The sequence below is a fragment of the Arachis ipaensis genome, chromosome B09 (assembly GCF_000816755.2).
Source record: "Arachis ipaensis cultivar K30076 chromosome B09, Araip1.1, whole genome shotgun sequence".
In the NCBI taxonomy this organism is placed as follows: domain Eukaryota; kingdom Viridiplantae; phylum Streptophyta; class Magnoliopsida; order Fabales; family Fabaceae; genus Arachis; species Arachis ipaensis.
This window is the reverse complement of record NC_029793.2, coordinates 115029296-115043336: the sequence shown is the minus strand read 5'-3', so window position 1 is coordinate 115043336 and position 14041 is coordinate 115029296. Positions and strand designations below refer to the sequence as shown.

Here is a 14041-nt window from a genome sequence, read left to right as displayed (position 1 = left end):
CTATGTAATGATAACAATCGTAATTGTAAATTTTTTACTAAAGAACTTAAATAGAATGAAATAAAACGTTAAAAACAAATAAGATATTTCAAATATTAAGAATAAAATTAGAATTTAGCTCAAGGGATTAAAACAATATCTTAACCAAACTCAAAGTCAGTTGTCTTCTCTAAGGTGGCGTTTGATAGAGAGATAGAGACTGAAAGGCTGAGACTGGGAGATAGAGACTAAGAGACAGAGATCGAAATAAATTTTAATATTCTGTTTGGTGCAAAGTGAGAGACATAAATTGAAACAAGAATAAAATTCTAATTAAATTTGCACAAAAAATAAAATTGGAATTAATTAATTAAAATGAGGATATTTTAGGTATAAAATGTTATTAAAATTTCAGTCTCTGTCTCTAAAAATTTCAGTTCCCTGTGTCCCTAGTTTTTGAAAGTACTGAAATACTAAAATTTTAAGGACAGAGACAGAAATTTTAGTGTTAGTCTTTGAGCCAACAAACATGATACTGTGTCTCAGTCTCTCAATCTCTGTCCCAATATCTCAAAACAAACTACCTAAAGTTTTTCTTATAATACATACCTTTGCAACCTTCAATCTCATTCACACATTCAAGGTATCCACAAAGTGCTGTGCTATTCCAACAGAACAGCCTAACTAAAAATAAATTTCCCCCTTATTTTTCCTAATTGCTTTTGTTTAGTTGAATCCAGCTATTCCATCAATCATAATCACAAATGAGAATGTCAAACTCTATGTGTGGCCAATTGAGAAAAGTAAGATCTCATCTCTCTAAATATAGATTACTACAACTAATACATATATAATATAATATAACGTATTATAATATAATAATGATATTCTTTCTAGTTGGTTATATACAACTGGATTCTACAATCTTAGTATCTTAGATTCTTAGTAGTTCCTTTCTAATTAATTTCTGCTGTTGTCTTTTGAATTAAACTTATACTACTTTTTTTTCTTTTCCGGTGTGGTAAGTGGCAACGTTATAAAAGCGGTAGCATTTTCTACGAAAAGTGTTTCTTTAATGCTCACTGGTCATATTAGATGGATTAAGTTCAACCACTGTAATGGGGTACATCTAAATTTAACATTATTTAATCAGTATTATTAAATTACATATCCTTGCTCTACAATGGTGAGTACATACTAAATATCACTACAGAAGATATTACTCAAGGGACAATTTAGCAAGTGTGAGTGCTAATACTTTTACTCCATTTGACATATCTTGAATGCTTGCAAACTCTTCAGGCTTATGGCTGTATCCTGAAAAAAAAAAATTGCAAACCAATGTTCAGATAAATCAGAATGCAGACCAGATAGCATCACGACATGCAAGTGAATGTATTAGCATTTTCAATAGAGAAAGTTACGGAATGATTCTTAATGTAAGTTCATTCATTGAATCCGAGATTTCACATACTAGAGCTCAACTTTCTGGCTAGGGTTGGTCGTTTAATTTAAGAGTTTAATTCTGATGCAGCGACAATGTAAAATGTTTTACCAAGTCATCCAATAACATCAGTTCTTTTGGATGACCATTCATGCGGTAAATGTAAACGGTAGTTATTTTTGCGAGTAAAGTAATCCCATGCACGTGTAAAGCTGCTTTACACTGATAGTACATCAAAATTAAATTGTAAATTTAATTACATAAAAAGAACAAACAATTCTAAAGTATTATGGTATCGAATTAGAACATGTGAGTATGTGGCACGAATAGTAAAAGATGATGAGTACCTTTGTAACATGGAATGAAAATCATGCCCATTGGGGATACCCTGCAAGACACAATGTGCATTAGAGATTTAGAGTAGATATTCTGTTCACATAAGAGCAAAGAACTGTTTGGTTGATTGTAACATGGTAATGATTAAACTAAATTATGCTAATATAATTGTTATTAGCTACTTCCAAAATGTTCAAAAGTTTTGAAATTATAAGCTTTAAGAGGAAAAGAGAGAAAGCATGCTCTCAATATCATTCTAATTTCTAAATATATGATATTAGATTGCTGTGAGATGATATCTTTGTTTTTTTTGGGGGGGATGCACTAAGCCCAATATCAATTAACACAAGAAGATTCCTAATATTCTAATCAAAAGTGAATAAAAGATATATCGAGTTAAAAATCAAGCCAAAACTGTGACAGAATGGAAATTCTGGGGGGTGCAAAAGTATACTTAACCCTACCTAACATGAATTATACTACCTTTAGAAGATTTGATATATATTTTTGTTGATTCAGAACCACAGTCATTTTTCTTTGGAATTACCTAGCCATAAACAATGAATCGTGATAGGCTCTACTAATCATCAACTTGCTCGTCAAGTTTAGCTCTCTCGTCGCAGTTTCCATTGCCTTGATGACTGCCTCAGAAGAAAGGGCTGGTGGATCCTGATTGATGATACTAAACTCAGAAAGCTTGACACCACGAGTTTCGGTTATTCTAATCGCTGATTGGTGAATTTTCTCAACCACATTGTTTCTTCGTTCCTCATCAATGTCTCTCGTGTCTATGAGAACAAAAAATAATTATATTAAGTAAAGTACAATAGAAACTGAAATGATCCCTAGTTAGACATATAAAAAACTGAGCAATTCTCTTGTACCAATAAAATCAAATAAAGAAGGCCATGCATTGGAAAATGTGTCACATAATACACACCAATTTCGATGTGTGCTTTGCTAGGGATGCTGTTGATGGCTCCAGGGTGCAGTTCCAAGATACCTTGCAAAATAAAATATATTGGCTTAAATGAAAATTTGAGACTAAGGAAGGTGCTTTTCTTGATTTTCATTTATGCAGGGGGATGTTCGGAACAGGTCACCATAGATTCCATGGAATTGAAAGTACTTAAATGTCAAAACGACTTACCAACAGTGCCAACTGTATCAATAGACCCAGATTCCAACACATGTTTCTCAACAGCCAGGGCTAATTCAGCAGCAGCCAATCCAGCATCATTTCTGCACCAAATAATTTCTAATTTATCAAAAATGCTATTCGTACACCAAAAATCAGCCATTAAAATCCACCAATGTATTTGTGTATAAATACATGTGTGACTTAATTTATTTTCAACATGTATTCGTATTCCAGCAAGTATTTTATACTGGTGGCTAATTTTGATGGCTGATTTTGGTATACACATAGCATAGTCCATAATTTATACTTGAAGCATAGATTATTCACTAATAAGCTTCAATTTTCATAGTCAGATACTCAACACTACAGTTTTCCATGATTAAGGAAGGATACTGAATAGTTGCAAAAAATAATTATCAAGAAAGATATGAAAACTATGAATTTGAAAAAGGCATAAATATGAAAAACTGTATAAGAGAAAAGATAAGGATGCAATTCCATAAAAGAAAGCAAAAAGATATGTTTTATGATAGCTGTCACCTGTTAGGCATAAGGACAGCACCGGCATGGCCGCCATTGCCTTCAAAGTCAACCTTAAGACTCGCTGGAGCTGCAATTGCAGTAACTATACCTATAGAGATACCTGCGTCAAGAAACAAATAATATATAAACATTTTAAGTTATGGCTAATGCAAAGATTATGTTAGATCAAAGAAACACACCTTCCGCTTCTAGAATAGGCCCTTGTTCTATGTGTAATTCTACAAAAGCAGAATATGTCCCTTTCTTTAGAAATACACTGGATAAGTCATCGACATCTTTCGCATAACCAGCTGATCTTGCAGCATCTAAGAAGGATATGTTTTGACTATCAGTTGCTTTACTTAGAGCATTGGCAAGACTCTCACTTCCAGATAACAAGCGGCTGCACATAATAACAAACAAGTAAACTTATAGTAGAATACATGGTGTGCTTAGTTGATCAAAATGTGAGACATAACTGACAAAAAAATAGGCACAAGTAGGAGTCCTATTATGATACAGTACTTAAAGCCATTGCTGACCTTCCCAAGCAACCTATTCCAAAGCGCGTTGGTTCTTCCGATGTGAACAATATGATTTCCAGTGGTCTCTTAGGTTTAAAGCCAGACCTGTGAAAATTCAGTCAACATCACATTGTTATAGCAAGAAATTCTAAGGGGTTTGTTATTGGTGGAACTCCTCTTTGTTCTAAAATGGTTTAAACCTACAATGTGTTGGTTAAAAATCAACAATTCATTCATACTTCTCCAAGCTGAAAAATACACAGAATATGGATATAACATATAATTTATGTCTGATTTGGTTCGCTATATCTCTAAGGCTATAATTTCAGAAATATGATACAGATGAGAAACATGAGTTTCACATTATTTTAACTTCGCTAAGCATATGTTGTTTGAATTGTACACAGGCTTTCTCATTAATAAGAGACCATAATAATTAAAAGTTTTTGGTACTTTATTAATTCTTAAATCAGCAATAATAAGTGAAGTTAAAAACCTTTTAAGCACATTGATGGCTTCAATAGCGCCTAAAACACCAACAACTCCATCATATTTTCCAGAGTAAGGTATAGCATCAATGTGTGAACCTGTTGCAACTGCAGCAAGCTCTGGTTCATTACCATCCCTGCATAAAGTCTGCACGTGAGTGTAGCTCGTAACATTACAGTCACACTGTACACGGTTAAGCCAGGGATTATATAACATCAATGTGACTGAAGGCCAAGTCAATGACAACCTGGTAAGAAGTTAGACAGCGAGAACTCACCATCGACCAAAAATGTTACCGACAGTGTCCTCTCTGACAGATAGACCAGCAAGTCCCATCAAGTTCTTTACATACCTATAAATGGAACAAGCAAAATCTGTAAATGCAGACATTTCACATTCAAAGCAGGAACATGATCAAGCTCAAGTGTTTGGCAGATTGAATAGTATTTTTAGAGTTAATGTATGCATGCAAAGGTTGAAAATAAGAAGCTTACGTCTCCTTTTCTTGTCTATATCAACAATGTTCCTTTTGCAAAACACCACACCTAATTTTACTGCATACAGCCATACATACTTTGTATACTTAGCTTCCTCAAGAGCTATCTACACACCATTCTCATTTATAATTTGTTTAGCATTTTCTAGTTGATTTATGCTTACAACCCATATCATTATTTATTTACATTACTTTTAGTATATATATTAGGAGCAAAGAAGACAACACCAAGTGCCACTTACTTTATCCATTTAATCAACAATTAATGTGAAATGAACAAATATGCAAGGGCACTCATTTTCACCAAAAAAGTAAAGGTTTTTCCCCCACAAAAAGAATAGTTTCACAAGATTTGTGGTTGAAAACTTGGCATCACCACAACCGAATCCAATAAAGCATCCTCATCCTAAAATTTCACCCAAAAAAAAAAAAATGAAACAACTTTGTCACAAATATACCTGCGGGCCAAGACATCCTTGTCAGTATACAAGACCCTTGTTACTGATGGAGCAGGTGAATCAGAAAATGTTGAGAGCTCATCAATCTAATGAAAAGAAGAATACACAGAACAGTTAAAAAATGTCAAGAAAGAAAACAATCATCATGACAATCCAAAGAGGTAGTGAGTTTTGAGTTCAAGGACCTGGTTCTGGAGACCCTGAGCATCAACTAAGAGTGAAGAGAGGGAAGAGTGAGGCTCATGGATTGCATAACCGGAGAATTGCTCCATGGTTGATGTGATTGAAGGGTCTTTCACATGCTGTTGAGCTGAAATGGAAGAGAAGGGTGTGATGATGGTGCACAGAAGTAGCAGCAAGACAACAGTGACATCGTTAAAGTGACTCGGTTGAAGGGCTGCCATGATTGTCCTCCGAGGTAGTATTACGGTATTATCAATCATCAACCACTCCGAATTGATCAGTATCACAGTCATCAACTCACCGCTCTGAGAATGAGATAGACGGCACTTGCACGTTGTCAAAATCGAACCGATAATCGAATCTGTCAAGATTATTGAGTCATTAATTTATTGATTTAATCGTTAAATTACTAGTTAAATCAATTAATTCGTCTTACTTAAATAAAAATATAAAATAAACAATCAATAAATATTAAATTTTTATTAATAAGAAATAAATATCTTTTTTAATATTTTATAATTTTTAATTAAATTTTAATTTTTAAAAATAACTAATTAATTTTTTCAGATTTAGCAATAACCAACAATATTCAATTTATTGGTAATCAGAACAAGAATCAAAATACTAAAATACCATTACTATTTTGCAGAAAAAAAAGAAACTACCATTACTGGTAATCAGAAATCAAAATAATAATCAAAATACTAATCAGAACAATAATCAACACTTCTACTCAAAAGTTCCAATAATCAAAATCCCTAATCAGATAACAGAGGTCAGAGAATAGAAGAAGACAACTGGAAAAAAGAGCAGAGCAGAGGTGGCGAGGCTAACAGAATAGAGGTGGTGACTTCTAGTGGCTAACTGATGGTGGCAGAGAAGTAAAAGACGACCGGGGGCAGTAGAGAAACGCCATCGCACTTCGCTGAGGATCGTCGTCAGTTGTCGCCGAGAAACAGTCGAACAGAGGAGCTTCTCTGCGGGGCAAGGTGACTCTGATGCTGGTGAGAGACGGAGAGAGGGCTGAGAGGGAAAGGGTGGTGCCGTCACCGGCTGTGTGCTGAGAAGAGAAGACGGGGTTCAGGCTTCAGGGTTTTGCCTCAGCCTTACTAGTTGCCTTCAATCTTCATTGTGTAGGGGTGTCTGCGCATCGCATCGGATCGGATATGGCCGAAAATTCGATCCGATCCGCACAATTTCCATCTGATAGGATCGGATATGATATCCGCACTTTTTAGTGCCGGATCCGATCCGGTCCGATCCGCACATTTGCGGATCGGATCGGATTGGATATCGGATATATCCGCATAATTAAACTTTCTCTTTTTATTCATATTTCTATGTAAAAAAGTTCGATAAAAATATTTCTTTCATACTTTTAAACTTATTTATTCCTAAAATAATTTTAATCAAACTCTCTCTAAATAACAAAAATAAAATAATATAATATATGAATAATAATAAGTAACTAAAACATACAAACAATTAAATATAATACCAAACATATATATATATATTTATTAATTATTATAGTGCGGATCTACGGATCCGCGGATCGGATACGCGGATGTAGAGCAGATATCCACGATCCGATCCGATCCGATCCGATCAATTTGCGGATCGGATCGTATCCGCAATTTTCAGATCGGATGCGGATATTTACCGCGGATATGCGAATACGATCCGATTCATGAACACCCCTAGTTGTTTTTATTTTTTTTGAAAAAAAATGTGTTGGTTATTTATTTTTTAAAAAAGGAAAAGGATAAGTCTTTTGAAAGTGTTCCTATAACCATTTCTTTTTCTTAATTAATGTGCAAGTCTTGTTATGTAGATATATTTATTGAAATATGCACTAATTTCATCATCCAAAATTTAATTTAGTTATTTCTTATTTTTAATTAGTTTTAAAAAATTTTCGTATAAAATTATTGAAATTTTGATTATTCACAATAGAATTCGCTTACAATAACATTCATCTAAACGTAAAACTTTTAAAAAATAAACAAAAATTATATATGTTACAACATTTCTTCTATTTCTCATCAAACAAACAATGAATATTTATTACCATGTTCGTATATCTTTGGTGACGAGTGCTACTGTATCCGTGTTTAGTAGATGTATAGAGACTAAATAATACTATCTTAAAACCTAAATAAAATTGGAATTATGACAATAGGATGAAAGAAAAAAAAAAGGGGGGCGGGGGATTGAGGGTGAAAAGGGAATTAATTAATGAAAGCGATCCGCGGATCGAATACGCGGATGTAGAGCAGATATCCGCGATCCGATTCGCAAAGGGTGCGGATCGGATCCGATCCGATCAATTTGCGGATCGGATCGTATCCGCAATTTTCAGATCGGATGCGGATATTTACCGCGGATCTGCGGATATGATCCGATCCATGGACACCCCTATCATTATGTGTGCGTGAATACATGTCCTAATTTTGAGAAGTGTATGTTCACCGGATCGGGTCCTTCAAAACATTTCGGATCCAGGCCGGTCTGGGCTATGTACACCCGATTATCATATATATATATATAGTTAGTAATGTCGGGTCGGGTTAGCAAGAAAAAAAGCGTTTTGGGGGAGGGGAGGGGGAAGGTAGCGTCATAGTGATACATTGATACTGCAACAATGTGAAGAGAACTGGAGGAGATTATTGAAACATAAAATGGAGGAAACAAAGAAGCACACATGCTTGAAGCTCTTGATTCCAGTTAACAGCACAGAAGGAGAACCCATCTTTGTCAAGGGAACTTGGTTCCCCACCCGCTTCGACCTTGCCATCACCGATGGCTTCAACGCCTGGTTCTGCAACGGTACCCTTCAAACCCTTCGTCTTTTCTCTCGTTTTCCGTTACCCATTTCTAATTTAATGCCAAAACCATAATCAAGTTCTGATCTTTTGAAGCTTCGGAGGAGGAGGTGAACCAGCGTGCTTCTCAGTGGGACCAACCAGTTTCGGAGTATGTGGAGTTGGCTGAACGATACTTAGGGTTTCAGCAACCTGGTTCCGTTTATGACTTTGCTGATGCTGGTGATGGCCATAAAAGGGTAAACTCTTGTGTTATTATTGCTACTGTAGTGTGTTTTGGGTTAGTAGTTTACTTTGCGATTGAAATTTACGGAATGCATATTTGTGCTGAATTTGAAGGAAGAAACAGAACCTGTGAGTGTGAGACAGAGTATTCATTTATTGCTGGGTTGATACCTTGAAGATTTTAGTATGTCTTGATTATTTGGTTGCTTAAGGTACTGCTATTACTGTTGTTTATGTAATTGTTACGAACATTGCAGTTGTCATGGACATTTGAGAAGGAAGGTATGACTCTTCAATGGAGATGGAAATGCAAGCAGTCTCCTAACTGTAAAAAAACTACTGCAGAAATCTTGGACTTTCTCATGGATGCAAACATAACACTTAGTGTAAGATTATTTCGCCCGATGAATTTCACTTGTCTCTTTATGTTTCTCTGTTTCTTTGTTCGTAATCGGCACCGTTTTGGAGATGTCATTCTTAAGAAAATTTGTTAGTTCCTGATAAACCAGAAGTTAGTGACCTTGAAATTGTCCTATCATGGCATTCGTTTAATCTAAAACTTTCTCGTGTAGGTAGCGCTTTTCTGTGGAGTTAATTAAGTTTCTATCTAGTATCTACTCGTGGACTTTATAAGTAGTAATTAGTATTAAAGATAAATACATGGGATGATTATTGGTAATGACTATGCACCGTTGTTCAGTTGGGTGAAATGGGAGATTAAAGGTCTCCATTATCAATTTATCATGTCTAATAAAACCTGTATTCTTTTTATATTATGGAAAATGGAGTTAGTGAAGTGGTTAAGACCTTCATAGTATTGTTCCATCATTGTTTTATTTACTCATTCATTTATTGGCACAGGTAATTAGACTTGATAGTTTGACATTTATAAATATCTAAAAGTATTATAAATTGATAATCTCATCTAGAAATATATGGAATTTTCTGATGATTTTTCAAGTTTGGTGTATTTGGGTCCTGTATGTCTGTCAGGAACACAACACGAAATGAGTTGGCTAATTTGGGGTTAGAAGTGTTAACTCAACTATAAAAAGCAATTCTTATTAAGTATAGTTTGACATGTTTATATGCATCAATGCATTTACAGGAGGAAGTTATTCGGAAAAATGAATTGTATGAGAACATGAAAGTGGAAGCTGAAAAATGTTTAGCCCAAAGTGAGAGAGTCGCCAATGAGAAGGCTGAATTTGAAGCGCAAATCTATACAAAGGTAACTTCTTACCTCTTTGCATTTGTTATATGGTAATCTCTATGGTCTGTTGAAAGTTGTCTTTGATTGCATAGCATGATCAGCCCTGTGTCACTCAAGAACGACTGTTGATCATTGTAGTTAATTAATCATACTGACAATCACAAAGATCTTGAATCTGCTTGTATTTATTTTAGTTTCTGGGGGTCTTAAATTCCAAGAAATCAAAATTGAGAGAGCTTCGAGATCAGTTGTCAAAACAAGACACTGCTAAGAGATCTCCTCAAGTGGAAGAAGACACAGACAAAACCGAAAGTTTTGATGAAGAGAGCTTCGACAATAGCGATGAAGATCCACAGAAGGATGTTACTGCCTCCTCAAAGGATGTTTTAAAAAATAAGCCTTCTCGTCAAAAGAGAACTAGACTCACATGAATTAATATTATCTGCAAAATCGAGAGTATGTTTCCAAATTAGTCCTAGATCATCATGCATCCCTTTTAATCTGTGCCTCTTTTTGCTTTCTCGTGTACAGGCTTATGTATGTAGAAGTCCTTCAAAATGCTTCTAGAGACTTGATTTTTTCCCGTAAAAAATTACAAGTTATTATAAAATAGTTTAAGGGCTTACTTATTCTAAATTCTAAAATCTGTTTGAAGAGAGACGGAAAGAAAAGGCTTGAGGAGGAAATTCGGTACCCAAAACCTTAACTCAAAAGTACGCCCTAATGCAACATTATCCTTTGTCTAATAGCATGATGCATGTTACTTAAGGAAGCTTTTGGTTAGTGGATGTGTCTACTCACGACATAGACATGGTGGTATAACTCTATTGTTTGGTTAGTTAAGACAAGAAATAAGACACGAGTGGATTTGTGTACCACGTTAGAGTTGAGACAAAGACATAAGATGCGTTTTTTAAAATTTCAAGTTTGTCTTCTCCACACTCCTCTTCCCACTTTCTCTTCTCCCTTTGCACTCTTTTTTCCTCCCTCCTTTCTCCTCTCTCTTGTTAGCCCTCTTCCCACGATGAAGGAAGCTCTCAGATCTGGTTTGTTGTCTCTACCGCTGGTCTCATCCCGCCACCATTGTTGCTGATCTGGCAACACAACTGTGGGTGTTGGGTCTTGTTGCTATCATTTCTTACTCCGACTATCACCTCTAGCTTCTCCTCAACTTCTTTTAGCTCATGATTGTGACTAATTTGCTTTGCCTTTGCCTTCGCCTCCGTCGCTTTTCGGCTATGTCGCTTTTCTCCTCTGTCGCCTTCAACTTCCCCTTTCTCCGATCTGTGCTATGTTGTTGAGATTTGCCCCCATCTTGATTTCTATCTCAGTGTTGATCTACCCCCTTTATGTTCTCTTTTTTTTTCTTGTTGAAAAATAAATGGTGATTGTTGTGAAATGCTTTAGCTGTTTTTGGTGATTGATTTCTGATAAACTGTAGATGATGATGAATTTATGGTGGTAGATGATTTATATATTTTTTCATTGTTTTATGAGAAAGTTTATTGTAGGGGATAATATAGACACACTACAATTTGATTGTGTTATGTTCATTGTTTTACTAAGGACAATATGGAGAGTTCGATGTTGAAAAGTTAATTGGATGAAGAGTGAAAAAATTTATTAAATTTACAATTAGCATGTGTAATGTACATGATAATTTTTTTCCCTGAGGTTTTTTTTACTAAAAAAAAGTAATGTTTACTCTTCACTGTAGTATTATGCGGACTATATATATACACACAATTAGGTTTTTGAATATTTTAATTTTGGATTAATTAATCCTTAAAGAAAAAAAAAAGTACCAATTTGATCCTCTATGATAGCAAATGGAAAATATGTGATGTTCTTCTATCAATTTATCACGTAAAACTTAATGGTGGTATTTATATGTACTATTATTGTAACGTGTTTATTCATAAAAGATTGTCATGTAAATAACAATTTTTAAAGTAAAATTTTACTAATTTTAGTAGAATTTGTTATAAATAAAGAGCAGTTGGTGAATATACTACGGTAGATAATGAAATATATGAGAAATAAAACATGTACTACGGTAGATAATGAAATATATGAGCAACTATATTTTGTATGTCTACTGTTTATTATTGTGAAGGACTTAATTAGTATTTTTTTTCTTTTAATAACTAATTAATTTAAAATTAAAATCTTTAAAGATCTAATTATTAAATTACTCTAATTTGTATCTATACCTCTACGTCTCTTTCATAACGTATACATAAACCAAAGCTTCCTATCACTTTCTCCGTATGTCTTAGGTTTGCAATAATACGATTTTACCCGGATGATTTTACGTACCGAACATGTGTATTAATGGAGATTTGGATTTAGATTGACTTATTCTTAAGCGAAGAATACGATATATTTATTTGACTTTATTATATGTATAAGCACAATTTAATAAAATAAACAAACTTACATGCATGTATATAATAAAATATTGAGATTTCAATCATAAATTACAATTATGATTTAAAAAAATTTCTTTGATATAAATATTACATTTTTTCTCCATTTTACTATTAATATATTGATATTACAAGTCTAAACTGAACAAAAAAATAATTACATATTTTTATCATTTAATTTATTTCATACACCATGTGTTAACACTAACGGTATTTTTAAAAAATATATATATATTGATAAAAATAGATATAATATAATTACAAATATAATATAAACAAATAAAATATACAAATAAATACAAAACCAATATGTTTACTAATGTCTTTGTTAAAATTTATAAATTAGAGAATAAATTATGTATTTGGTTGTTTGGTGATCACATAGATGATTAAGTAATTGGATTATAAATTAATTTCATAGTGTACATCTTATTTTTTTTTCCTCATTTTGAATGAAAGTGAGAATTAAGAAAGTAAGCAGTAATACATAAAAAAAAATTTTGCACTACAACACATAATTATTACCAAAGAAATATTTATATTAAAATTTTACATACTGCAAATCATGAAGATCAATCACAATGTACGGGTCACTTCTCTCTATTTTTGACCATGATATAAGTTTTTCTTTTCTAGTCAAGAATCCAATAACATCTAACTGAACAAAAAAAATTGAATTAAAAGTACCAAATTAAGGACAAATGAGTGAATAATATAATAAATTATAACTTCGTACGTGTATAAAATAAAGAGAATTTACTGATTTATTTTATGTTAAACGATAAAACTAACAATAGTATATTAATAAAATGATATACCTTTAAAAAAAGTCACAATACAATTTCAAATATTTTCATAAATAAACTGTTAAAATTTTTGTTATCAATAAAATGATGCTATTATACAATTTTTTGGCAAAATTTAAAATCAAAAGAAAAATAATTTTGCGTGGGTTAATATAAATTAATTACGTACCAAATAAGTAGAATCGTTCATTTGTTTGTTTCAATATATCAACATGGGCAAGCAAATTAAAATGATTATCCGGAATTTTACGATCATCGACCTTATGTACTATACGTGACACATCTTAACAGATATTTTGCACGTGTGTACAGTTAGGAGTGGCAATATGTACCCCACCCGCGGGTACCCAACCCGACCCCACCTGATCGGGTAGGGTTGCCAACCCGATCCGCAGCGGGTAAGGTAGGGTGCGGGTAGGGTTCTCGTAAGGGTCGGGTAGGGTACGAGTTGAGCCGTATCCGACCAACCCGCACTCTATATATATGTTTATGTTATATACTTATATAAAAATATGTTTTAAGTGGATGTTGAATCAAAGACCTTTCACTAAATGCAAAAGATCCTTAACCACTAAAAGAAAATCATTAATAGATAATTTAATATATTTTTTTTACATAAAAATCAGTTCTATTTTAAATTATCATCAAGTTATATAATAATGTTGTATATTTTTTGTAACCCGCGGGTAGAGTCGAGTACCCGCGGGTTAAAAGCGGGTAGGGTTAGGGTTGGGATATTCTCAACACGTGGGTAGGGTTAGGGTTGGATCCAAATCCTACCCCCCACCCTACCCATTGCCTCCCCTATGTACAGTCAGAAGATATATTTTGCTTGATTTCTCAATCTCAAAATTTGAGAAGACATAGACCTTTCTTTCTACCAATTCATTCTCAAATATTTTTGTCAAATAATTTTTTATTGAACAATGAATTTTATCGCATTACAAAATAAATTAAATATAAAAGCTATT

At 33.5% G+C, this 14041-nt stretch overlaps 2 protein-coding genes across 5 annotated transcripts; one reads left to right on the top strand and one right to left on the bottom strand.

Annotated features, from left to right (window-relative positions):
• On the bottom strand, positions 1031–5919 carry LOC107618184 (ureidoglycolate hydrolase). 2 transcript variants are annotated; one of them, XM_016320174.2, is made up of 12 exons: positions 5575–5919; positions 5390–5475; positions 4713–4787; positions 4443–4571; positions 3965–4051; positions 3623–3825; positions 3441–3543; positions 2910–3001; positions 2700–2762; positions 2307–2547; positions 1771–1811; positions 1031–1296 (listed from the first exon to the last, which is right to left on the bottom strand). In XM_016320174.2, the coding sequence occupies exons 1-12, from the start codon at positions 5863–5865 to the stop codon at positions 1199–1201; spliced, it is 1509 nt and encodes a 502-aa protein (XP_016175660.1). In that variant the 5' UTR covers positions 5866–5919; the 3' UTR covers positions 1031–1198. The 2 variants fall into 2 exon arrangements, 1 of the variants encoding a protein (XP_016175660.1); XR_002354577.1 differs by having other exon boundaries at positions 1035–1296; positions 2644–2762.
• LOC107619216 (DNA repair protein XRCC4) lies at positions 8147–11459 on the top strand. Of its 3 annotated transcripts, XM_016321461.2 has the most exons (6): positions 8149–8401; positions 8494–8636; positions 8880–9008; positions 9731–9853; positions 10030–10291; positions 10367–11164. In XM_016321461.2, the coding sequence occupies exons 1-5, from the start codon at positions 8254–8256 to the stop codon at positions 10264–10266; spliced, it is 780 nt and encodes a 259-aa protein (XP_016176947.1). In that variant the 5' UTR covers positions 8149–8253; the 3' UTR covers positions 10267–10291; positions 10367–11164. The 3 variants fall into 3 exon arrangements, with proteins under 3 accessions (XP_020968052.1, XP_016176947.1, XP_016176946.1); XM_021112393.1 differs by having other exon boundaries at positions 8147–8401; positions 10002–11459; XM_016321460.2 differs by having other exon boundaries at positions 10030–11129.